This window comes from Betta splendens, chromosome 16 (genome assembly GCF_900634795.4).
Source record: "Betta splendens chromosome 16, fBetSpl5.4, whole genome shotgun sequence".
Classification (NCBI taxonomy): domain Eukaryota; kingdom Metazoa; phylum Chordata; class Actinopteri; order Anabantiformes; family Osphronemidae; genus Betta; species Betta splendens.
In genome coordinates this window covers 12,323,326-12,346,582 of record NC_040896.2, presented here as the reverse complement: position 1 = coordinate 12,346,582, position 23,257 = coordinate 12,323,326, and the positions used below count along the sequence as shown (strand labels likewise).

The window sequence follows — 23,257 nt, the reverse complement described above, 5'->3', positions numbered from 1 at the left end:
CCGCTTTCCTTCCTCTCTATTCATGGTTCACTCCATCACTCTCCCTCCCTTTTTTTCTTTCAGCATCACTCCCTGGGAACCCACATTTTTTTCCTCCTCACTATTTCGTGTTGCCTTTCCCCCTCCCCATATTCATCTATGTGCATTTATTCACCTCTCTCACTGTTGTTCCCCTTGCATCTTCATCATACACCAGCTCTCGACACATCGCAGACTCACGGTGCTGCCATACGCAGGAATTCACTAATTTGCATCCAATGTGAGTGATGTTTTTTAAAAAAAGCCTTTTCTAAGTATAATTTAGCGCATAGTTGGTCGGTTGTTCTCTCAGTAATCTGGTCAGGCTTCAGTCTGGTAGTCTGGATGGGGATTGGTCAGGTTGATGGGAGTGTGAGGATGTTGGTAGGAGTCAGAGTCGACATTGGAAGTGTGCATCTCGGTGAGGGGTTGGACCCCCTCTAATCCCTGTTAACAGATTAATTATCTTTGAGCAATATCGTGTCGCAGCCGTGTTGTGAAGTCACTTGGGCGTTAAGATACAGAGGGCTACAATGCAACGATAGAGTCCCGTAGGGGTGTCTCTCCAGTCTTAATCCTCTCTCTCTCTCTCTCTCTCTCTCTCTCTCTCTCTCTCTCTCTCTCTCTTTCTCTCTCTCTCTCTCTCTCTCTGTCACTCGCTCTCACTGAGAGCTCCTGTCCCATCCATCAACACAAGCACCTCTCCACTGTCACCCGACAACCATACAATTATTGGCTATTTAATATTTCAATAAGTGCAACAATTATTTGCTCGTCTTCCTCCACTTCCTTTTGTTCCACACTGACATTTTTCGGCTCGTCTCCCGGCGTTTTTTTTTTTCTTTTTTAAGGATGATGTTTTTCAAGAGCATCAAGCATTGATGGCTGGCAGCACACCTCTTTGAGGGGGTAAATATTTCACGGACACCGGCGCAGAGCGGAGCCAGAAGGAGAGAGAAACCTCCCAGCACAACTGACTGAGGTAAGACACGATCCCTCTTTTGTTGGCAACGGCTTCATTCTTCATCTGTGGAATGAAATAAATGCACTTCACAGCATCCGCGTTCTGCTCATTTAGACCCATCTTGTTTTTTTTGTTCACATGTGATGAATGCAAATTCATTAAACCGAGTCTCAAAATGGATTCATCTCGTCCACTATCACACCAAATGGATGAATCCTCTCAGGGACGTTTTAGGAATGAGAAACAAAGCTGCTGCTGCTTCATGTGTCCTGTATGAATCTGCGGGAGCCTTCAGCCTTTCGTCCTGTTCAGGGTCTGTCTACTGGTCAGCGTTGGAGCGTTTTGTCATCCTCGACTTGTCATGCCGGGCTCTCGCACACATCACACCGCTGAATTGCTCTGAGTTGCTGACTGTGAGCTGCTCTCACTTATCGTCGGTCAGCTGCACTCACTCTGAAGGGGTCACCATAGGAGCCCAATTGTTAATTCTGCATGTGCATAGAAAGTAAAAACTATAATCCAGTTGGATTATTCTTCTCCTTCAATGTCTTAATAAAAGAGATAAATGCAACTTGTAACCCTTCACAGGGATCATAATTAATTTCTCCTGGCTGATGTAGTGTGTCACGAGGCTGTAATGCATTCTCATAAATTATAGTCATTAAGGTTGTTGTTAAGCAGCTGTTGTACGTCTGCTCGGGCTTTAATGTGAATCATAACCTGTTTCATGAGCTAAATTGGTGTGTGCATCATTACAGCAATGCATTATTTACATCTCGTGATTCATGGAGATGTGTCCTCATGAAATTATGAAGGCGAGGACGATTTTCAGGTTGGGAAAGATCTGAACAGAGCCGACGAAGGTGCTTCGTCCTCGTTAGTGGACGATTTAGTCGATGAAGTCTCAACACGAACAAGAGAAATCTTCTCCCTCTTAGGAGCTCGTTTTGGGTGAGAGCAGCCCCCCTCCCCCTCCCCCCTCGTTCCTTCTCCTCTCCAGCAACTGAGCTTAAAATCATATTATTGGCCTTCAGTTATGCAACGGTAACGAGCATAATAACAAGCTGGCAGGAGACATCAGATCAACTTGAGGCATCCTATCTGTGACAGCTGCTGAGTAACCGCTGCTCCGGGACGTGCCCCCCCCCTTACTCCATCAGCACCTTATTATGTTGCTTCACTCAGTGTTTGGGTTGCAGGAGGATCATGTATGAAATGACCTCATGCCCGTCACGCGTTTTCTTTCCAGCATCTTGAGACTCTGTGCAGCAGCAGAGGTCAGGGACGAGGATCCCACTAACTCGCTTCGCATTTCCCCGTCTTTAATTGCTTAGTAATGGCTTTTAAATGCTGCTTGTTTCACCTCTTGTTTGCCTCACAGTGAAAATCGATATTAGCGTAGTGTTGTGCATCCATCAGTGGATACACTGCTACACTGGCCCAGTTTGTTGGAGGTGGTATCCCAAATAAGTAGCGTGATTACGACATTATGCTTTTACTTCCTGCAGCCTGATGGATGTGTTTTATCTCACAGATGCTTTCCCACATCGAAGCTAATGGTAGGAGGGAGTGGCCACCGGTACTCGGGCCTGTTTCTGCCGCTGGTGTGCGCTGGACGGGTGCAAACCGTCATGTTCGGCGTAGTTTTAATAAGGGAAATGGAGTGTTGGCAATGATTTGATTTGTGACAGTTGGGCTGCTGGAACCATTAAGGTGAACAGGCTTATTGTAATGGGCTTAGAGCCGCACTGTCTGGCCTCTGGGAGGGCTGTTAACTTGTTCTGCACATAACAGTCCCAAATCTGTCTGTGAGGCCAACTCTAAACTTTTACACTACATTTATATAACACAATTATCAGCTTGTGAGTATTGATCAGTGGGGGTTTGTCTTCCTGTTTGTCTCAGTGTTGTAGTGTAGAATACTGAGCTGAAGTTGTGTTAAATGAATAACAGCTGCATTTCAAGATAATAGACCCAAAACAGGGCTTCAAGTCAGGAAGTGTCCAACAGAAGTGGATCCTGTTAAACTGTAATGCAGAGTTGTGTGTTGGTTTTATGCCTTTGTGCTGAGCTGTGCGTGCTGAATGGGTCTCTCTGTGCTGGCCTCGCTCAAACAGTAAAGCTCTGGTGGTCTCTTAAACGTGGGCATCCCGCCCTGTGCCCCCCCCCCCCTCCACTGGGTCACTGTAATGAGGATGCCAGTGTGTGTTTTGGCTAACCGGATTTGCCCTTTGTATTTACCCTACTTTCCCCCTCTCCTGGTTGTCTGTAGCAGGAGATGCTGAACACCGATGGTTGATGAAGCGCTCAGAGTCATTCTTTCCTGTACAATGGTTCCTTATGACGGTGTTGCTGTAAGAAGATGTCCTAAATGAATGCCACGTCACCTGCAGCTGCAAACAGTGACTAGTCAGAGGGTTTAATACATATTTATACACATATTTATACACTAACATTCAGCTGAAGATGATTTAAAATGTAACTCTATTAATGCCTGGTTCAGTTACATAAATTGATCGGCATGGTATATAATATATATTACAATTACAAAAAATAAAGAGACAGGATAAGCTGAAGCTTATCTGTATTCATGTCTTAGCACCCACAAACACCTCCCATCTTCGTCCGTGGGCCCTTATGGGCTGCAGACGTAGCTTCATGTTCAGCAGCAGCAGCCGGCGGTGGGATTCAGGTGACGGCGGCTCTGACCTCCGCTGGGCTGCGGGCTCAGGGAGACCTTCACCCCTCTTTGCCCTGGCCTCGCTCCTCCGCTCCGCCTTCAAACCCTGTCCCTCTCTCCGTTTCCTCCCACAGGGTGGAGGAGGGGACCAGTGGCAGCGCTAGAAAATGGCTGCCATGACAACGGTGCCCAGCTATACCCCTTCGCTGTGGGTGCGAGTGTGTCACGCCCTCCCCCGGCTGGACCTCTCCATGCAGATGAGGGACAACATGTTCGTCCCCGACAGCTGGGAGTACCAGCAGGTAACGGACACCTGCCGCAGCCGCTCGCACATCACCTGTAACCACATGCTGTACAGTATCCGTCCGTACAGCGGAGCCACAGGGCCATAATAATTACAGCCCTGTTGCTCCGCTTGTAGTTATGTAGTTATGAAGGTAGAAGGAATGTAGAGCTATAATTAAGGAACTGGATGATGGGCAATTTGCTCCACATCTCGCTGTAACCTGCTCCATTACTCCCTCAATGTATCTGCAATTTGCATAGCTGTGATGATGGAATTCAGCGTCCTGTAAAACACTCCACCTCGTCAGTGTGTTGACCCAATTAATGGTCTGGAGATATCAATATATTACCAGAATGAAATATATTGGTTTGCAGTTTTATCTCGGCTTGGTTTGTTTTTATGCTCTCCACCAGCGCCTGCGTCGCAGCCTCGCCGCCTCTGTGCATGCAGATCTGTGATATTTTATGCAATCTGACTGCACGCGTTGCACGAGATTCAGCCACACAGCAAGGCTTCCTCTCCCCCTTTCGCAGGGTCTCATGCAAACGCTCCAGCTCGCCGAGTTCCACCGCGTGTGCGTTTGTGACTTCTCTGCAGTTCCAAGGGTGGGGGGTGGGTTTTGGGGATGGGGGGGCAAATTATCCTGCAGAATACAAAGACAAAAGGGACTGAAAGTGCTCCGAGAGACGGAATGAGTAATGCAAGGAGGTTGGTGAACAGAAGACCGGGCAGACAGAGAGAGGAGGCAGCTCGAGTGAGAGTGGGAGTGAGAGAGAGTGGCAGTGAATGTATTTAAGTAGGTCACAGATTATTAATAGAGATTCAGTGGTGTGGATAGAAAGAAAAAGGGGGGAGAGTGGGGGAGAACGTAGGGAAGGAGGGATAGGTGGAATGGAGCAGCGGGAGGATGGGGAGGGCCTCCCAGAACGGGAGGTGACGTGGAGGAATGGGTAGTGACAGACAGGCAGATGCTTGGAGGATAATATTGTGGCTGTGTGCTGGAGCGAAATGCTTTTCATTTGAGTAACGTTGTCTGAATGACACGGAGCCTGGTCAGTGGCATTCGTGTTCCGAGATCAGAGGTCAGAGATGTGCAGGTTAAAGCCTCCACCTTAAACTGACGCGTCTGTACCAGCGTGTGTTCACAGGTGACGTAGACGCACGTACATTTTTAATCACATTCACCGACCTCATCCCGTCACAGTTTCTCACCTTTTCCTGTTTTTCATTGTAGACGCTGCTGGTTTTGTCCAGCTTATCGGCCATCGCGCTGGTCGTCTCCCTCCTGGTGGTTCTCTCCTTCCTCATACACTACTGCTGCTGTCGCCGGGGCGACCGGAGCGAGGGATCGGAGGAGGAGGAGGAGGATGAAGACGGCAGCACGGGTCACGGCTACAGCGGGAAGAAGGGGAGGGGCATCTGCTGCGTCACATGGGTGGCGGTGGCGGCCGTCACGCTGTGCTGGTGAGGAGGAGGACTGAAAAGTCGTAACGCGCCGCAGACTCTGAAAACTTAGAAAAGGACGTGTTTTAGCAGTGATTTGAAAAAGGTATCAAATGTATTTACTTAAGTATTTATTTATAGTACGGTAATGTGACCGATATTGTCACGTAATTAAAAGAAGTTATATTTCTATTCCACTAAAAATCAGACAGAAAGTACAGACAGAAGACAGAAGTACTATAGTATAGTACTAGTAGAGCTATATTAGCTGCTATTATAAGACACGTCTCAGTGGCCAACGCATGGACTAAACACCCAAACAGCTAATGCAGTAATTAATTAGCTGCATTTGTTATTGAAAAATATATAGAAAAGTGAATAGAAACCTCACACTTTTTTTTAATATCTTTATGTTGTCAAACTAACTACTTTAATGTTATAAAATGCTCATTGACATTAGTGCTTCATCATCACAGTCATGACTGACCTGTCATTGGTAAATTAGTCTTAGGATTCAAATATTAGTAACATTTGGACCGATCCCAAACCAGAGCTCTGACTCACACGCAGCGTGCCGTTAGTGATCCGGTAATAAAGACGATTGTGCTGTCCATAAATCTGATCCTTTTCTCTCCTTTTTAATCTTGGCAGGTGTCGACTGATCTTTTGTTATTGGGGATAATCTACCCAGGAATAAAATCGTACTAATTTAAAAAGTTAGATTTCCACTCAGACAGAACTGGGCCAGTGTTTCCCAACATTTATGCCCAACTATGAGTTTCAGTGAAGCTGCCTGTCCATAACACGTGGCTTAACGCATCAAGTTACATCAGCCAAACTAACACCTCACACATTAGCATTTCTGGTGTAAAAGCCACAACGGGGCTGTGACTCACACGCTGTCATCCTTTCCATCGTCATGTGCTCTTTGATGTCTCACACATTCTTATCGGAGAGCAGGGACGGCGATGGAACGTGATGATCGTGTCATGATGCTGCTTCCGACCACAAGCCCGTGATGAGCCCAGCTCCCGCACCCACGGAGCCGTCGTGTTCCCCTCACATCAGGCGGAGCGTCGTCTCCGTACATTAGGCTAAAACGCTGCTTGACCTCTGTCCACCTCTCACAGCGTTTAAATCTAAATCTACAGGCTCACCGTGAGCTGCAATAACATTACAGAGCAATTTAATGCTTCAGCAGTTTTTGTTATTATATTGGAGTCCATCCACTGTGTGTTATTATGCACTGAGACTGCTTCTCTACCACTGAACATAATGTACTGGTGATCCAGTTCCAGCTGTCATGATGATGACATCATGGTGGCGCTGCAGGTTGACGCGTCTAATGCGTCCCCCTCATGGGTCATAACGTGCTGCAGTTGCCTCCCTCCTGATGCTCCGTAGCAGAGCTGCTCCAGTTCACGCGTGGCTCCATTTCCTCCAGATGCTCCGTGCTTCCAGTGAGACGCACAGAGCCGCTGGAAGCCGCGTCAAAACGCAGCTGCATTGAACATAGGCGTCCGCACTTTGCAGCTTGAAATGCAAAGCGCACGCACGCGCACATTCACCCCCCCCCCACCTCCGCTTTCTAATCTGGGTCACATACTTTGCGGGAGATTGGGTCATACCATTCCTCTCGGGTTTGAGGGGATTTGACGAACATCTGGCTCGAGCCTTAATCTGAATATTTGAATAACGGATAGACGTGTAAACATGTCGCTCTGTTTAACAATTGGAATATTTTCCTCGCCGAGGCTTAAGCGTCGAGTGGCGAGAGTCCGCTCTTTCCTCATCATCTGCTTATTCCTTGCCCATTGCTCCACGGCCGATGTTCATCCAGAGCACACGCTTCATCTCTACCTCCTCCTGTTGCGTTCATTTAAAATGTACATACACACTGAATTAAACATTACACTGATGCCTCCGCCGTGTCTTCCTCTGGCCCCCATTGTCTCCCACCCGCAACGTTTTCATGTCTCTCTCTTTTTTTGTCCCTTTTTCAGTGTTGCCATAGGCATCGGTTTCTATGGCAACAGCGAGGCTAACGATGGGATGTATCAGTTGACCTCGTCTCTCCTCACAGCCAATTATACGCTAGCTTCCATCGATCTGCTGGTGAGTGCTGCTCTCCGCACGTCAAGTGTCGTGCAGAATATCCGATGTTTGTGTGTTTGTGTGTGTTTGCGTGCGCAGGAAGACGACACGTCTGCAGAGACGGAGAGCAAATCAGATGCAAACTTTGTTTTATTGATTTCCTGTGGTCTCACGGTGGTTTGTGTGACAGGCTGCTAAATGTCCTGCTCCCGCTGAGCGCTGTGGACGTAGAACTATGGAGACCGCATATAAATGAGTGGAGCCGCTCTGAGTCTGGAGCATCAGACAGGGGAGCAGACAGTAGCACGGATGCTGCACAGAATATTTTCACATACAGTCATAGTAATAAGCCTGAACTACATTTATATGTAAACAAATGACAGGTGTGCTCCAGTCATAGGTTAAAAGCGTCTTTTACTTTATTTAGAGCTAGTGTTTAGCTGCTAGTAGCTGCATGAATCCGTCTGTAGGTTGTGAAGGACGTGCATTAGCAGAGCGAGCCGTAGCGTGAGCGTGCTTATTTACGGCCTCCATCCCCTCAGCGCTGTGGTTTCCGTCCCTCCTAAGTCCCCGTTCCTCCGTCCTCTCTCCCCAGATTTCCGACACGATCACCGGGCTGCAGCTGTCCATCTCTGGGCCCCTGACGACGCTGGAGGAGCTCTTCACCGGCAGCAAACCCTTCACGGTGTCCACCCGGAACTGCAGGCGGCTGTCCGAGAACGTGATCAGCCTCCTGTCCTCCATCTCCATGGCTCAGTCCAGCAGCGACGCGGCCCTGGCGAACGACAGCAGCGTCAGCGGCGCGTCCATCGTGCCGCTGACCCCAGTACCGCCCTCCGTGGCTCCAACGGTGGTGCCTACCAGCAACCTCATGCCCAACCCGTTCTCACCTGGCTGGGCAGCCAACACCCTCATGGTCAATGAGGACTACAGGTGAGGCTGCAGTCATTAGGGTTCAAATGCACTGTTTGAAACTGCAGCTCAAATTCATCCCATTTTGAGGTTTACGTGTTAAACTCATACCCAACATTGCTTGTTCATATTAGCAGATGAGACAGATTAAATCCCATAGAGACATAAATAGATGTCTCAAAGCAGCAGTTCTAATTATCCTTTTAATTCTGGAAACTGAAAAAACAGAGCTTTAATCCCAGATCTGGTGAATAACTCTGAGCAAACATAAAGTTAAAGTCCTGCATGCTCCATGTTTTAACACTGACTGTGTGATCGCCGGCATAGGTGGCTGTCCTACGTGCTGCTGCTGCTGCTTGACCTCATAGTGTGTCTGTTCATCTTGCTGGGACTGGCCAAACAAGCCCGATGGCTGCTCATCCTGTGAGTACACACGCACGCACGCACGCACGCACGCACGCACGCACGCACGCACGCACGCACGCACGCACGCACGCACGCACGCACGCACGCACGCACGCACGCACGCACGCACGCGTATCTTGAACACTGGATTTGTGGTCAGAGGGTCCTCCAGACTGAAGAATTTGTGCTGTTCCCCCACAGGATGACTGTGCTGGCGTGGCTGGCTTTGTTCCTGAGCTGGGGCTCTCTGGGTTTGGAGACAGCCACTGTAGTGGTGAGTACGTCCAGCAAAACTGTGACTGGAAGGAGGGGTGGGGGGGGGTCGAAGGGCAGCAAGACTAGAAGGTGAACGGGACCGTGGTGGGGAGGGATTGACCGGCTGAGACGTGTGTGTGTGTGTGTGTGTGTGTGTGTGTGTGTGTGTGTGTGTGTGTGTGTGTGTGTGTGTGTGTGTGTGTGTGTGTGTGTGTGATTTCTGGGTCCATTGTGTTAAACTGTGAAGGACCTGCCTCTCAGGGAACGCTGCAGTCGTGGCAGAGGACCAGAAAACCAGGAAAATGGGGCAGAGATTAAAGATTCAATGCGCGTGTGCACAAACGCGTTTGTGAACAAAGTGTGTTTGTACGCCGGAGTGCGCGTTTGCGTGTAAGTGTGCTCGCGAGTGCGTGAGTGGGAGTTTGGCTCCGAGAAGTAAAGACGGAAGATGAAGAGAAGTGCTTTTAACACGAAGGACGTGTGAGAGAATGCGTCTCCAGTTCAGATTGTGAGGGTTAAAGTGAGAGAGAGAGAATGGACCTCCTATCAGCAGCACCGGCCCAAAGAGCTGGGGCCCTCGGGGCTTTAGCCTGAGAACGCATGGGCGGTCGGACGCTCCAACGTGCTCATGGCTCATGTGAAGGCTCCTCTGCGTAGCGTCATCTGCCACAGTGACTCTGAAGGTGTGTGTTCTCAGAAACCGGGCCTCCGAGCGCGGCTCCGCCTCCGCTCTCCGAGGAGGGGGCTGTTGTGGCGGGCGCTTGAAGGGGCCGAACGGCGGCTGTTTTTCTGCCCCGGTGCTGCTTCCGCACGTCTCAGTGTCATGTGGAGCTGGTGGGAGACGTCCCAAGGCCTGCGGCTGCACACAGAGCCCCTCTGTGCCCGCTCACTGACGGGGAAACAATGGGCCGGCTGTGGGCCCGGCCGCCCCGCTCTCACCCCGGGGCCTGCGCCGCAGCCACGCGGGTCCGCGCCGCGCGGGGCTCTCGCTCCCTCTTCTGGCGGTTCGGCCTCAAGCGGAACGTGCTCGCGGGCCGTGAGGTTCGGTTCTGTGTAGACGCGCAGGATGCAGGGGAGGAACCCGAGCGATGGCCTGTCGGGCCGTGTGCTGGGTGTGAGGGCGTAGCTGGTACAGAGCAGCATGTGATGCAGACAGATCGATATTTGTCAGCGCCTCCTGAGCTGCAGCCTCTTGTCTGAGGAGGTAAGTGTGTCAGTCGGTCAGTGTGTCTCACTTCTCCCTGGTGAGCGTTTTTCTCGGCCTTCCTCTTTTGCCTCATCTCTCTCTCTCTCTCTCTCTTCCCTCCCTCGCTCGCCCTGTCACTCTCCCCGCGTTGCCAGGCGCTCAGCGACTTCTGCTCGGATCCGAACGCATTCGTCCTCAACTCCACCAACTTCAACAGCGGCACCAGCTCAGGTACAGCGTTCGTGGATGTTTTCCTCTGCTCCGTTTCACACGTTTGTGGCCCTGATGTGTTGATGTTTCGCATCCAGATGTGCTGGACTATTACCTGACCTGCAGCAGGCGCATGAGCAGCCCCTTCCAGCAGGTAACGTCGTATGGATCCATGACAACATTTCACACGGGTACACGTGAGCAATGAATAATGTAAAATACTGGACTTGTTGGCTGCAGCTGATGACCCAGTCGCAAAGGGCGCTGTCCAACATCCACACACACCTCTCCAGTCTGGACAGGAACGCGCTCACGCAGTTCCCCAAGGCCGAGGTACGTCACGGCTCACGCACGCCCGGCGCGAGAGGCTCCCGCTGCTCGTGAGCGATCTCACTGCTTGACTTTGCGTCGTTGCAGAAATCACTCAGGGAGGTTCAGCAGATCCTCAACTCCACAGAGGGCAACTTCCATCAGCTGGTGGCTCTACTCAACTGCCGCGGCCTCAATAAGGTAATAATGGCCGCTGAGGAGCAAAATGTGAACATGACCGACAAAGAGCAGGTCACCGAGCGTCTGCCCGTGCTGTACTTTAGGACTACATCGACTCCCTAAAGGGCCTGTGCTATGATGGGATGGAGGGACTGCTCTACCTGTCCCTGTACTCCTTCCTCTCGGCTCTGGCCTTCACCGCCATCCTCTGTTCTCTGCCCGGCGCCTGGAGGAGCTTCCCCAGGTGAGAGACCGCGTTTGTGCCCAGGTGTGAACACAACACGAGCATTATGTGACACCTCTGTGGTTCAGCTGGTTGCTCGATGTTGTCTGTTGGTGTTTTGTGCGCGTCGCTCCTTTGCTCTTTCACATCTCCCGTTCTCTCTCTTTTCATGGACGGTGACAGTGACTCAGAGGAGTATGAAGACTCGGACAGTGAGAGCGAGGACCCCTTCACCTCCCATCAGGCACGTAGACAGACGGCCTCGGGGTCTCAGCGAGGGGCCATGGCCCCCTTCTATAATTACCCAGGGGCCGGGTGGACGCCCCCCTTTTCTAGCGCGCCGCCCCTCCCGTGAGTAACACAGACACACAGACACACAGACAGACAGAACGTCCCAGATGTGGCAAAAGTTGCCCCCAGTTACAGTTTCTACATCACAACTGGTTTCTACAGTTCCTCCAAAAAAACTGTAGCTTTGGGCAGCTTTTCTGCTGATGCCCCCGAGGTCAGGGATTGTACAAGGTCCAGGACTTAGCACAACCACACAGAATACACACAGACTGAGACTTCGGAGACATTTTTGGAGTTAGGACAAAGAGCAGATGTTGGCTGCATCACACACCCAGAGCGTAGAGCAGTGTAGTCAGCCAGGTAGACTCCACGTGGGCTCCATGCAGACACGCAGGGCTAGTCCAAACCACACACCTCTCAGGTTCAGCACATGCATTGCAGACAGACACACAGACAGGTCAATATGGACGACAGGGTAGGCAGAGGAACAGACACAACTCCAGAGGTCGGTCTGTCTGTCTGTGTGTCTGTCTATTCGTCTGTCAGCTGTTTGAGGACAGGCGATGTAGTCCGCTCGTTCATTTCACAGATCCGGCCTCGAATGGCGTCCTGTCTCCTGACCAGCGGCAGACGCCGCTGTGCTGGGGGGAGGGTGTCATTGACGAGGCCGCGCTCGTTAACAAACTCTGGCGACGCGAGGCTCAGGTTGACTATCGGTAACCGGCGCCGCCCCCCCGCCCGCCCCGCTTCCTCCTCACCGTGGGGTCCACATATCTCAGATCATGTCTCTGGCTCTGTCCTGCTGCTCTGCGCTGTTGTCCCCCCGCTTCCTTCTGAGCTGTCGCTCTTTTTCACTTCCCAACTTCTCATCTTCTTACATTTTCATCCCTCTCTCCCTGACTGCAGCTTAGCTAGTGCAACCTAACCGAGCATTACTTATCTTCCAACCTAAACAGCGGCTGATCATCATGACTGTTCCCATGTAAAATATAAAACGACCAATACAGCAACACTGACTAAACCAAAGCACCACAGATACAGTGCACTCCTCCCACATGGGATGGTTTTTAAAAGCTTTCAGATAAACAGTTTCATTAGGAGAAAAACATAACAGCTGAAATTGGACTGGTGACTCACATCCGACTTTAAATGCATGTAAAAGCAGGTTACAGTATAAATCCTGCACTGCATCTCCACTCAGGAGTGGACTGTATGGCTGCTCCTGGTGTTGAGCACTAAAGCTCCCAGATTCACTGAGCGTTGTTTTTCTAATCACTGTTTCTCCTTCTTTCCTCGTACCTGTCTTTGGCTCCTGTCACCCCGCGGCCCCTGCACCCTCTGTCCTTCTCGACGTGTCTCACCCCCTCTCCCTCTGTTCTTCATCCACATGCCTCCTCTCCTTCTCTCTCTGTCTCTATACAGGACTCCAAACGTTTCCTCCAATGGCAACCCTGGCTATGAGAGCCTACCCTTGACTGACAGGCAGTCCCCACCCCCCTCTGTGAGTTCCTCTGTACTTGTGACACCATCGCAGTCTGTGCCATTTTATCATACACTCGCTGTAGTAATCAGTGGCGACTGGACCCTCGCAGGACCCTTTAGCTCAAAACATGCACAATCATGACGTGTTTTCCCTGTGAGCATTAAGTGGTTGTTAATAAGGCGATTTCATATTCACTATCTGGCCATTTCACAAATGAAAATACATTTAACTCAAGGTTTCCTTACTACTTTTTACAGCGCTATTATTCATCAGGTGGAGTTTGAATAACGTCAGATGTTATCACATCAGCGTTTTTGAGGAAAGAATGAGACACTGTTGTTTGAGCTCGTTAACAGTTGATGACCTGATAGTGATGAGCGATGATTTTTTGATACGCTGATCTTCACACGTGAAAGTAACGCGTTGTTCTCTCCTTTTCCTTTCGCCCTGATGCGCCTTGGGACCACGTGCCATCGTGCTTTCTGGAAGCGCAGTACTCTCCCAGCATGCTGACTGGTTACGGGGGAGGTCAATCACACCCCAACCCTGCTCATTCGAGGAACCTGTATTCACGTTGATCATTAATATTTTTTAGGAAATGTATAGAAAAAATGTTTAGTTTTCATATGAATGGACACTTTACTGAAATGAAAAAGAAACTAATCTAAATAAGATGAATGCTAGATGTGAACTCAAAGTGCGTCAAGTCATTACCACTGAGTATTATTATTATTATTATTATTATTATTAGAAGCACTTAAAAGAAACAGGTCTAAATGGACTGTTCATGTAACCGGCCGTAGCCGTGTCGGTAGGACTGCTTGTGCAAAGCTATAAACCAAGTCTGACTTGGTCTAAATCCTTTTCCTTGTCTGTCTAAACTCTGTGTTAACTGTGAACAGTGCTGAGGAAAGTCAGAATGATATTGACGTTACTACGTTGTACTTTTATATTCTTCAGTGTATCAGTACCATCAATTTATTTTCAAGTTTTTATATAAATATTGTTGTAGAAAAGCACTGGCACGTAGCAACAATACACATTTTTTCTGTGAATGGTTATGCAGTTCCCCCACTTGGTATATTTTTTTTTATTATTGCTTTTTATAGGTGGCATATTCTGTATTTTCCTTGTATTACCTTATGCTATTCTGTATATCTCACTGTCTATGATATCTGAATAATCATGAACCTTCGCTCTTAAAAAAATATCTGAGGGCTACTAAGACCCCTGGTTTAATCACTGAATGGAGAACTACAATTGCTACTCGAGTCTTGAGTGCAGAACTACAAATCCCAAGCAGGTACATAGCAATATGATTCTTGCTACTGGTGCTGCAGTAGCTCTACCGTAACTAGCAATAATACTATGTATAGCATTGGGTCTCTGAGATGTCTCCAAGCTGTTTTGTGTATATATGGCATAGTATGTTGGAGATTTCATTGAATCCCCTTCCTTGAATCCCCTTCCTTACCAACTGACCTTGTTAACCCTTGAAATGAGTTTGTATGGTTATCAATGCTCCTTTTGAATGGCATCCTTTTACACTCAAGAGTCTAATATAAATAAAAATAACTTCAATAACCTGACAATGGTCGTCATATCTACAGGAAGCACAAAGACACATAACTTAAAACAACAGGTCAAAGTTTAATATAAATAATTTCTAAGATAAACCTCAGAGCCTAGGTTTATGTGTACATTAGTATTAGTCACTATTGTAGCAGAGACATGTGTTTGGATATGCATAGATTAACAGGAGAGACAACAATACAAACATAAATGTTACAGGCCCAACCTGGATGCTTGCACAGATTTACATTCTGTCTCCTTCTCCTTGCTAACAGACAGTGGCAGTTAATATCAACCTGAAGAGAAAGACCTCACTGTCTTAGCATTAGTGTTACAATTACTATTACGACAACAACATAACTTTGATAAAAACCAAGAGGTAAGAAGTTGAATGTAATACATCACCTGACCCCATGTCTCAAGTCTCTGCCGCTTGATTTCTTTATGGTAACATCAAACAGAAACACTTGAAGATCACAAAAATTAATTTCATAATAGAAAATTGAGACAAAAAATATCTGGAAAGTGATTCTTAGAAAATGGATAAAAACATGCAAACACAATGCTTTAGGCCTTCAGTGCTTCACTAGGTAACGCCTTCACATTACTGGCGCCTGTATGAACACACACACACACACACACACACAAAAACAAACAGTGCTAACAAATCTAACTCTGCAGTGCATAGAAGGTTAACAACAAAGGTTGCAGGAAGAGATGGTGCAGCCGGTGCTGCTTGGTAACTAACACGCTTTGACCCTACATGCTAATCTAACTTGGAGGCTGGATCCTAAAAGTCCAACAGTCTTTCTTCAAACATTTTGCGCAGAGACACCGTCTACACGCTTTCTAACAGTAGGCAGTGCAAGTTCAGCCAAGGGTAACAACTTCACCAAACTAGCCCACGTTTGCAAAACTGATATCTTGGCTGCACCTTTTCAGTATTAAAACCAAGGTAACATTAGCAGGAAACCACAAATACATGGATCACATCAGAGCAAGTAACCTGTTATAGTCAGAACCATTCTTCATTTCAGGAGTAAACAACCAGTATCTGCTTCTCTTTGGAACTTCCTCTGTGTGGTTAATATTACATGTACTTTAGTTCATTCCCTGAAGATGTTTCTGTAATGAGGTGTTTGCTTTAAAAATAAAAGTCATTTTCCCAGAGGATTAAGTTTTCCATGCTAAAATGTAAAGGTGTGTACTGTCCCAAAGGCATCACTTGTTAGGGTTGTCAGAGATCAGCCACGAGCCGTCTTCTTCCACTTCCCGCTTGACAACCAAGAGCATCTCTGCCACATCCTGAGAAAGCTGTTCACTGAGAAATGAGCTAAAACAAGAATGACACCAAATGTTAGAAGAACGGAGATACAGACGGGGACAGATCGCTACAGTACAAACGAACAGTGACATAAGCCCCATGTGACCACTCATATGGAATGACTCACAGCCTGAGTTCAGCAGCAGCACACAAACACCATGTTTGGATCAGATCCAGAGCACACACAAATTACAGAGCCCTTACACCACTTAGATGCTCATTCTTACCGTAGTTCTGCTTCACCTCCAATGCACACTGGGCTCTTTAGTTTGGAGTCTAGGTTGTAGTACTGTCCGTTAACTTGTCGAACCGCGAGCCAGTGCCGCCGTCGGAGTGGGAGGGATACGATGCCAAGGGATACTCGTGATGGGACATTAAGAATGAAGCCCTGGACCTTAGACACACAGAGGTTCTGTACTGTTCTGTGTAAAAAGAAAGAAATGACATGTAAAGCGAATCGTGCTACTTCACATTATGTACAGTACAGTGTTTAACAAAAGCTGCGCTGGAGCTGCTTAATGGTGTAGTGGTTGTAACACACTACCTGCGTTTGTCCCACCACACAGCAGCCAGTTCCCTGCTCTGTAGCGCTGCCATGATGACGTTCACATCATAGTTTCCTGTGCCTAACACGGACCGATGAGGGTTGACCACACACTGTGGAGCCAGGCTGTGGAGAGGGCACAGCAGGGAAATGAAGCACTTAAAGAAAAACCCACTTTGTCCACTATTTGCTGCTGTGCAGCTCCACATTCCAAGACAACTCTGGTCACGGACCAAGATCAAATTATACTCAGCCAGGCTGGATCCAGTTTTATTGCTGCAGATCTAAAGTCTATGTATCAGTTGGTGCAATACTCATGTGAAGACTGTTATTTGCTGTACATGTTTATAGACCCTTGAGGAAAAATTGTGTTTTATTGCATTGGAATATATATTTAGAAAACTAGCCCCACAGTCAAAGTCAGCATCCTTCACTGCGCTGCCTCATTCAACTAAAAGATACTTTTTTATTACAACTGGGGCAAAGTTGTTGTTTGTCAGCATGGTCACAGGTTTTCTCTAGCCTAAGTCATATGCTACTCAGATGAGGACTAATATCTATCAAATAACCTCCTACACAATAGCCACACAACTTACATTGTGAAATCACACCTCTTCTCATTATGACACAGAATGGCCTTTAAGTGACTGTAATGATGCACAAACGTCATAACTTAAAATGAATTATATATGTTCAAAAACACCTATTTCTTAGTGTTTTATACATATATACGTACACAATAAAATTAAAGGGTTATTTGTAAGGAAAACCCGCTGTAATTCATACATTAACTTAGTAGGACCTGATTAACAATTATGAGAATCCATCTGCCTTATTGCAAATTTTAGACGCACGTTGAGTGGATTTATAACCAAGAACTGCACGGAGGTACGTGTGGTGCCGGTTCCGACCCACTGACCCACGTACGCACCGCTTGCAGATGTCGTCGGCGGTCTCCTTGGTAAACACTCGCTCCTGGAGCACGTTGTTGAGCGCGTGGATCGCGCACAGCTCCAACCGTTGCTTCTCGTGAAACACTTCTCCGTCGCTCATTATGAAGCCTGTCTCACACACACACACACGCAGACAGACAGACGGTGAGCTCCGTTAAGGCGGCACACGTAAGCTAACTCAGGTGTTCCGCTAACAAGGCGGCAGTTTTCTGACCCTTCATTCAAGCTAACCATAACTTGAAAGTCGTTAGCAACTTACCGTAACGGACGCCAAACTGGGGCAGGCTGCTGATTGTGCAGCGTGTTTTAACGCGGGCAGTTGTGCGGAACAACAGCACAGCGGACTATTATTAATGGACGGTATCTGAACAAAGCGACTAACCTGCTGATAAAGCGACTCCCGGTTAAAAAGATGCTGGAATCTGACAGCTACATCCAGAAACCGGAAGCGGAGCGTTGTTGTTGTTGATGTTTGTGGCTGTCACGCCCATTTACGGTATTCCAGGCAGCGTGACTAAACCAGGGGTTTTGGTCGAGACTATAATGGCGAAGTCAAATCGCTGTGTAATTAAATAAACGCTGCAGATTACACAAGCCTTTTGTTATAGACAGAGCTCATAAACAGCCTCATTACCCAAGAGGCTCTGTCGCAGCTACCAACCGTGGCTGTTATCTTACAGCGCCCTCTAGTGTTCAATCCGCTTACTGGAGCTCGGTGGTGAATCGATGTACTGGCCAAAAGGATCAGCGGAAAGTCAAGTAAAATAAAAAGTCAGGCATAGTAATTATAGGGCCATTAAATCTAACTCCAGGAAACAGAAAGTACATAGGACAGGTGTAAACCTTTCTAGAGTGGGTAGTCAGTGAAGGAGTCCATCAAGACATCTGTGACTCCTCATAGTTTAAAATGGCAGAGTGTACATTTGTACTATTAGTTGGGATTATCACAAACCAAAATATTTTGTTGAATGACTGAAGACCAAAACTTTAATGCTGTTCTTGGTGCACCAAATGCCCCAAAAACAAGGTTTAACGTCATAAAGTCTCTTTTTCATTGGTTTCTCTAAGTAGGGACACTCTACTTAGTTTGTAAGTTTGTAGTATAAGCAGAAAAGACTGTAATGCACAAGAAACACCTTAATAGGTCTTTGGAGATACAGACAAGGAAAAGGATGAAACACTTTGCTGGCATTCTCGTAATTAGATCTTCTCAGGCACATAGATGCTCAAATAAGTTCTTGATTTTTCTGACACCTATACCATGCTGGTTTGTGCTTTATTACTAAGGTTTATTTTTTTAGTATATGCAATAACATATTAAGTAAAGGACACATTATTTTCTTTATGCTCTAAATGTCCTTCTGGGTTCAGTATGTGTGATTTTTCAAATCAACCAGTGCCTGGCTAGTATAGGTCTAATTTGGCCTGTGATTGGCTGATAGAGCTTTGGACCACGAGACAAGGCCCATAGTCTGTCACGATTGGTTCAGAATTTGTGACAGACCGTGTTAGTAGCATTCTTATTGGTCAGTGGCAGTAGGTTAAACAGAGGATCGTATTTTTGTTCCTGTGTCAACGAAAAGAAGAAAAAGATCACTAGTCAGTCATACCCGGCTAAGTTTTCGTCAAAGATAGTTTCTTTTTTTCGAAACTGTTCTTATTTTGACACCCGCCACATCTATCAGAAACAATTTTGAAGATGGTAAGTAGAATGGATGATCTTATTGGTAACAGGCAGATCGCTAGCTGCTAGCTTGGTCCAATATGTAGCCGTCGCCAGTCGTCGAGCTCTAATTTAGGGTTGTGACTATTTGCTGGAGCCCCAGGCGTTTAATTAAATCTTCTTATATTCATTTTTATAATTAAACAAATGCACTGTAACAAAATTACCTCTACCACATGCAGCATTACCATTAACGTAGCGCGAAGTTATCTTATGGAGGCTAGTCTAGTAATGCTAACAGTAGCGTTAATGAAAGGCTAACGTTAATGTAAAATTGACAGTCGATGTTGCACCTAGCACATTATCATACGAATATGTCTGATCGTTTTGGCTGCATGAATGCCAGAAAGAACCAGCTTGAGCTCTGAGGATGCACTGTGTGTTAAAGAACTATGTTCGGAATATTGAAACTTTGTACCCAAAACAAAACAGCTTTATACTTTTCTGTTTTCAGAGTAAAAAGTCTAAACTAAATCTTAACTCTCTTATTTAACAGTCAAAGCAAAGCTAATGATCAGTATTAAAAAATATAGGTGACAATGTTTTATTTAATGGAGGGTTTCTGTTTTGTCAGTTTGATCTTTGGTGACATTTATTATATCACCAAACCTTATATTAAAGTTTAATTCACAATGAGCACACATGTTTGTAGTACACTTAAATGCGCAAATAAATCTGTTTCAAGACGGAATGACGCTCAAACAGCAATTCTGTTATGTAGTAACTGTCTTTCTAATCTAAGGTCTTTCCACTGGTTATTCAGGTACCATTCTCTTAAAAATAGATAACTAAATCACACTTGGCCAAACATTAACCATGAACACAATAATATATTGTTTTTAAACTGATACCATCTCTTTGGACCACTGTTCACTCAATTTAAGCATTACTTGTCCACAAAGGTTAACATAATCTTTTTAATTTCTAATTAACGTTTAATGATTTGATTGAAGTGGGCTTTGACATATGTACAACCAGACATAACCTAAATTGTCTAAATTGTCTTTCTTTCTCCAGAACTCCAATGTAGAGAATTTGCCCCCTCACGTTCTTCGCTTAGTATACAAAGAGGTTTCAGCTTTAGCAGCAGACCCTCCTGAAGGCATCAAGATTTATCCCAGTGAGGAAGACATAACTGAACTGCACACAGCCATAGAAGGACCAGGTGAGGATTGATATTGGATATTTTGAGATTTTAGTTGTAATGTTCTTTATATTTAATATTTGTATTAGACTTCAGACATAATGGAGCTCTTCTTCAGCCCAAGGACAATATATTTATCAGCTACTGTTTGGTTATCAGGTACTGGGTAATTTTTCAAGAGACGATACAAACAAAGTCCCTTTTTATCATAAGTTTCAACTTTTATTATGTCTAAATTGTTTATGATCTAGCAATGAAAAATCAGTGGTAATCTGTGACTGACAATGACATGTTTTTTGAACAAGTTGCCAATCTATGGCCCACTTTTGTGTGCAGCAAATTTGGCACAGTCAAAACATACTGTTCATGTGATAAATTTTTTATACTTTGACAGAGGGAACTCCATTTGCTGGTGGCATTTTCCGAATGCGTCTGGTCCTTGGGAAGGACTTCCCTGCGGTTCCACCTAAGGGATATTTCCTCACCAAAATTTTTCACCCCAACGTGGGTCACAAAGGAGAGATCTGTGTCAATGTGTTGAAGAGAGACTGGAAGGCAGAACTCGGCCTCAGACACATCTTGCTTGTAAGAAGAGTTTCAGTGTTTAATATTAACTGTTTTCTGACCTACCTTTTTTTAAACCACTATTGCTGTCTTTGTTTCCCCGCAGACAATTAAGTGTCTTCTCATCCATCCAAACCCAGAGTCGGCTCTTAATGAAGAGGCTGGGCGTTTGCTTTTAGAGAACTATACCGAGTATGAGTCTCGTGCACGTCTGCTCACAGAAATCCATGCCATGGGGGGGTCCGGTGGGACCTCTGGGGCACCTCAGGACCCTAATGATGGCCCACAGCCAAAGAAACATGCAGGTGACCCCACAAAGAGAGCTGGACCCAGTGCAGCAGCTGTGCCAGCTGCTTTAGGTAATGGAGCTAATGGAGCCAGTACCACCATCAGCAACAGCAGTAGTAGCACTGGTAATCTAGCAGTAAAAAAGAAAGCAGATAAAAAGCGAGCATTGAGGCGACTTTAATACCTCAGCAAAGATTTCAGTGCGTGAGTGAGTGAGTGTGTGTGTGTGTGTGTGTGTGTAAATATAAATATTGAAGTGTGCTGATTTATGTTTTTGTTCTCTTTCTTTTTGACTCTATCACTGATTCAGGCTGTCTACTTAGTACTCTTCTATTTTGTCCTGTTGGCATCACAGATGTGTTAATAATTTCCATACCTAAACATGAATGAAAATTATTTTTTTTCCTCTTTTTTAAAAGGAAGTATGCAGCCTTGGACATCATGCCATTGGTTGCTGTTTTTTCTCTTGTGGCCTGTTCTTAATGAATGACACAAGGAATGATTTTCAATGTTTAAAACACAGTCTGTTGTCTGTTCATTGGTGACACAATTCCTGTTGTCTCAGACTTGATAGCAGACCTTTTTTAAAATGTGTCTTGGAGTTACTGCTGTGATGGTACTGTGTACTGCTCAGCCAGGTTCATCATTGAGTCTAAACAAAGATGTTACATTAATTAAAATCAGGTTTCCAAATTTGGCTTATTCTCCCACAGTTTTACTAAATGTCACGGGGTAAGAATTGCGAATATCACATGGAATAGTAATCTCTGTATTCATTGGAGAAGTCTGGAAAGATGAGTATCTTTTATAATAAGCCAGGCCCAATTTATTTTGGTGACACTTTCACTGTCCAGTATTTTCAAAAGTTGTTTATAATTGATATGTCCATATTCAGCTGTCTTGTGGTTGTGTGTAAAGACATAGATCAGTGGCTGTAAAGGAACAGGGTAGGTTTCCAGACAACTTTATATAAAATGAATCATGTAGACTCTGGATTAAACGGTGGTGTGACTCACTCGAAATTGCCCTGCTTCTTTACAAAGCAGCGTGTGCGATGACATACCCAGCTCTCCGACCAGCCATTTGGGTACTAGAGAAGACATCAATAGCAAAACTTCCACATTTGATAGAACTCGTCTCCCCATCCGGTGTGCTGGCAGGGTTTCCTGGGCAGGTTTTCCCTGCTCTAAATGCTTGCAGGGCCTACATTTCCCAAGGAAACACACTGAGGCACTGTCTTCATTTGAGTGGAAAAGGTGCCTCTGAAACTCCTGTTGTGCAGACTTGGCTGGATATTTTGTCAATTTTAAATTATTTAAATTAATAAAATGTTGAAATTTGAGAAGTGAAACAAAAGTGACTCAATTTGCTTTTATTCATGTGCTGTTCTTCTGCATGCGTAATCTTATTTAACAACGTTGATTTGTATGGCCACCAAAAATGAATACTAATTCTGTTTGATAACGTGTGGCGGCTTTTTATTTTGTTGCGGTGGTCTCGTGTCCTTGTGATGGCATAAGCAGTAATTGTATCCACCCCAGCAAACCAGTGAGGGAAAGTGCACCCGGTAGAGCGTCATAGGACCATGTAATGAAGGGCTCCACCGGCCTCTACTGCAGACGTGCAGCAGCCCACCCACCTGTGTAGAAATAGCAGCCTGCCATGCAGGTAATTATCAAGCATGGCTTAGACACCTGGGGATCCACATAAGCCTCCCTCAAGCCCCTTTTGGAAGTGTTTACCTCCCTACCCACCTGGAATCCACCTCCATTGCATGTCCTTAATAATGCTGGGCTTTTCCTTGTAACAGGGGTCGGGTGAAAAGGAAATACAATTCAGCCTAATGTGTCATCAGGGCCTTTCATGGATGTGCTGTCTGCTTTAAATCTGCTGAAAGATGAAATGTTCTCATTGATTCTTTTGCTATTGATGTGAGCAGGCAGTTACTGTGTGCTGGAGGAAATGAAGCCAAGCAAGAGGCAACACCATCTTTTACAACGCTCACACTACATCGCTGCTATTTTACGTCTTTTGGATCGTCATCCGTCTCCTGTTTGTCCTTAACTTGCCCATTTCTCTGGATTTCCACAAATGTGTGGGTCTTATTCTAATTGACAGATTCGTTCATGTTCCAGTGTTGGAGCCTTTGCACCAATCCTCTCCCCTTCCCCGTTTTCATCGCTTTCATAATTGCCACCAACATAAT

At 46.2% G+C, this 23,257-nt stretch overlaps 3 protein-coding genes across 6 annotated transcripts; 2 read left to right on the top strand and 1 right to left on the bottom strand.

The window, feature by feature from the left end:
* Positions 1-15: 15 nt before the first annotated feature.
* On the top strand, positions 16-14,531 carry ttyh1 (tweety family member 1). 3 transcript variants are annotated; one of them, XM_029128693.3, is made up of 16 exons: positions 16-259; positions 870-1,000; positions 3,797-3,964; positions 5,183-5,412; positions 7,395-7,506; positions 8,081-8,418; positions 8,725-8,820; positions 9,004-9,076; positions 10,399-10,474; positions 10,552-10,607; positions 10,694-10,786; positions 10,871-10,963; positions 11,047-11,186; positions 11,349-11,516; positions 12,879-12,957; positions 13,434-14,531. In XM_029128693.3, exons 3-16 carry the CDS (start codon positions 3,830-3,832, stop codon positions 13,515-13,517), a joined length of 1,773 nt encoding a protein of 590 aa, XP_028984526.1. In that variant the 5' UTR covers positions 16-259; positions 870-1,000; positions 3,797-3,829; the 3' UTR covers positions 13,518-14,531. The 3 variants fall into 3 exon arrangements, with proteins under 3 accessions (XP_028984526.1, XP_055359310.1, XP_028984527.1); XM_055503335.1 differs by lacking the exon at positions 16-259 and having other exon boundaries at positions 345-1,000; XM_029128694.3 differs by lacking the exon at positions 16-259 and having other exon boundaries at positions 348-1,000; positions 11,349-11,409.
* A 38-nt stretch (positions 14,532-14,569) lies between these two features.
* josd2 (Josephin domain containing 2) lies at positions 14,570-17,997 on the bottom strand. 2 transcript variants are annotated; one of them, XM_029128697.3, is made up of 5 exons: positions 17,592-17,997; positions 17,311-17,440; positions 16,380-16,505; positions 16,063-16,257; positions 14,570-15,844 (listed from the first exon to the last, which is right to left on the bottom strand). In XM_029128697.3, exons 2-5 carry the CDS (start codon positions 17,430-17,432, stop codon positions 15,733-15,735), a joined length of 555 nt encoding a protein of 184 aa, XP_028984530.1. In that variant the 5' UTR covers positions 17,433-17,440; positions 17,592-17,997; the 3' UTR covers positions 14,570-15,732. The 2 variants fall into 2 exon arrangements, with proteins under 2 accessions (XP_028984530.1, XP_028984531.1); XM_029128698.3 differs by having other exon boundaries at positions 17,715-17,997.
* Positions 17,998-18,849: 852 nt separating this feature from the next.
* On the top strand, positions 18,850-22,407 carry ube2s (ubiquitin-conjugating enzyme E2S). The gene is made up of 4 exons (XM_055503336.1): positions 18,850-19,034; positions 20,073-20,220; positions 20,594-20,784; positions 20,870-22,407. The coding sequence occupies exons 1-4, from the start codon at positions 19,032-19,034 to the stop codon at positions 21,230-21,232; spliced, it is 705 nt and encodes a 234-aa protein (XP_055359311.1). The 5' UTR covers positions 18,850-19,031; the 3' UTR covers positions 21,233-22,407.
* Positions 22,408-23,257: the final 850 nt, after the last annotated feature.

What these genes read in the sequence shown, in the direction of transcription:
- josd2 (XM_029128697.3), bottom strand. Translation starts at nt 17,432, where the DNA reads ATGAGCGACGGAGAAGTGTTTCACGAGAAGCAACGGTTGGAGCTGTGC. An exon ending in GTGTGGTGGGACAAACGCAG is followed by an intron (nt 16,258 to 16,379) that starts GTAGTGTGTTAC and finishes CTTTTTACACAG; the next exon opens with AACAGTACAGAACCTCTGTG. An exon ending in GGAGGTGAAGCAGAACTACG is followed by an intron (nt 15,845 to 16,062) that starts GTAAGAATGAGC and finishes TTCTTGTTTTAG; the next exon opens with CTCATTTCTCAGTGAACAGC.
- ttyh1 (XM_029128693.3), top strand. Translation starts at nt 3,830, where the DNA reads ATGGCTGCCATGACAACGGTGCCCAGCTATACCCCTTCGCTGTGGGTG. An exon ending in TGAGCAGCCCCTTCCAGCAG is followed by an intron (nt 10,608 to 10,693) that starts GTAACGTCGTAT and finishes TGTTGGCTGCAG; the next exon opens with CTGATGACCCAGTCGCAAAG. An exon ending in TCTAGCGCGCCGCCCCTCCC is followed by an intron (nt 11,517 to 12,878) that starts GTGAGTAACACA and finishes GTCTCTATACAG; the next exon opens with GACTCCAAACGTTTCCTCCA.
- ube2s (XM_055503336.1), top strand. An exon ending in CACAGCCATAGAAGGACCAG is followed by an intron (nt 20,221 to 20,593) that starts GTGAGGATTGAT and finishes ATACTTTGACAG; the next exon opens with AGGGAACTCCATTTGCTGGT. An exon ending in GCCTCAGACACATCTTGCTT is followed by an intron (nt 20,785 to 20,869) that starts GTAAGAAGAGTT and finishes GTTTCCCCGCAG; the next exon opens with ACAATTAAGTGTCTTCTCAT.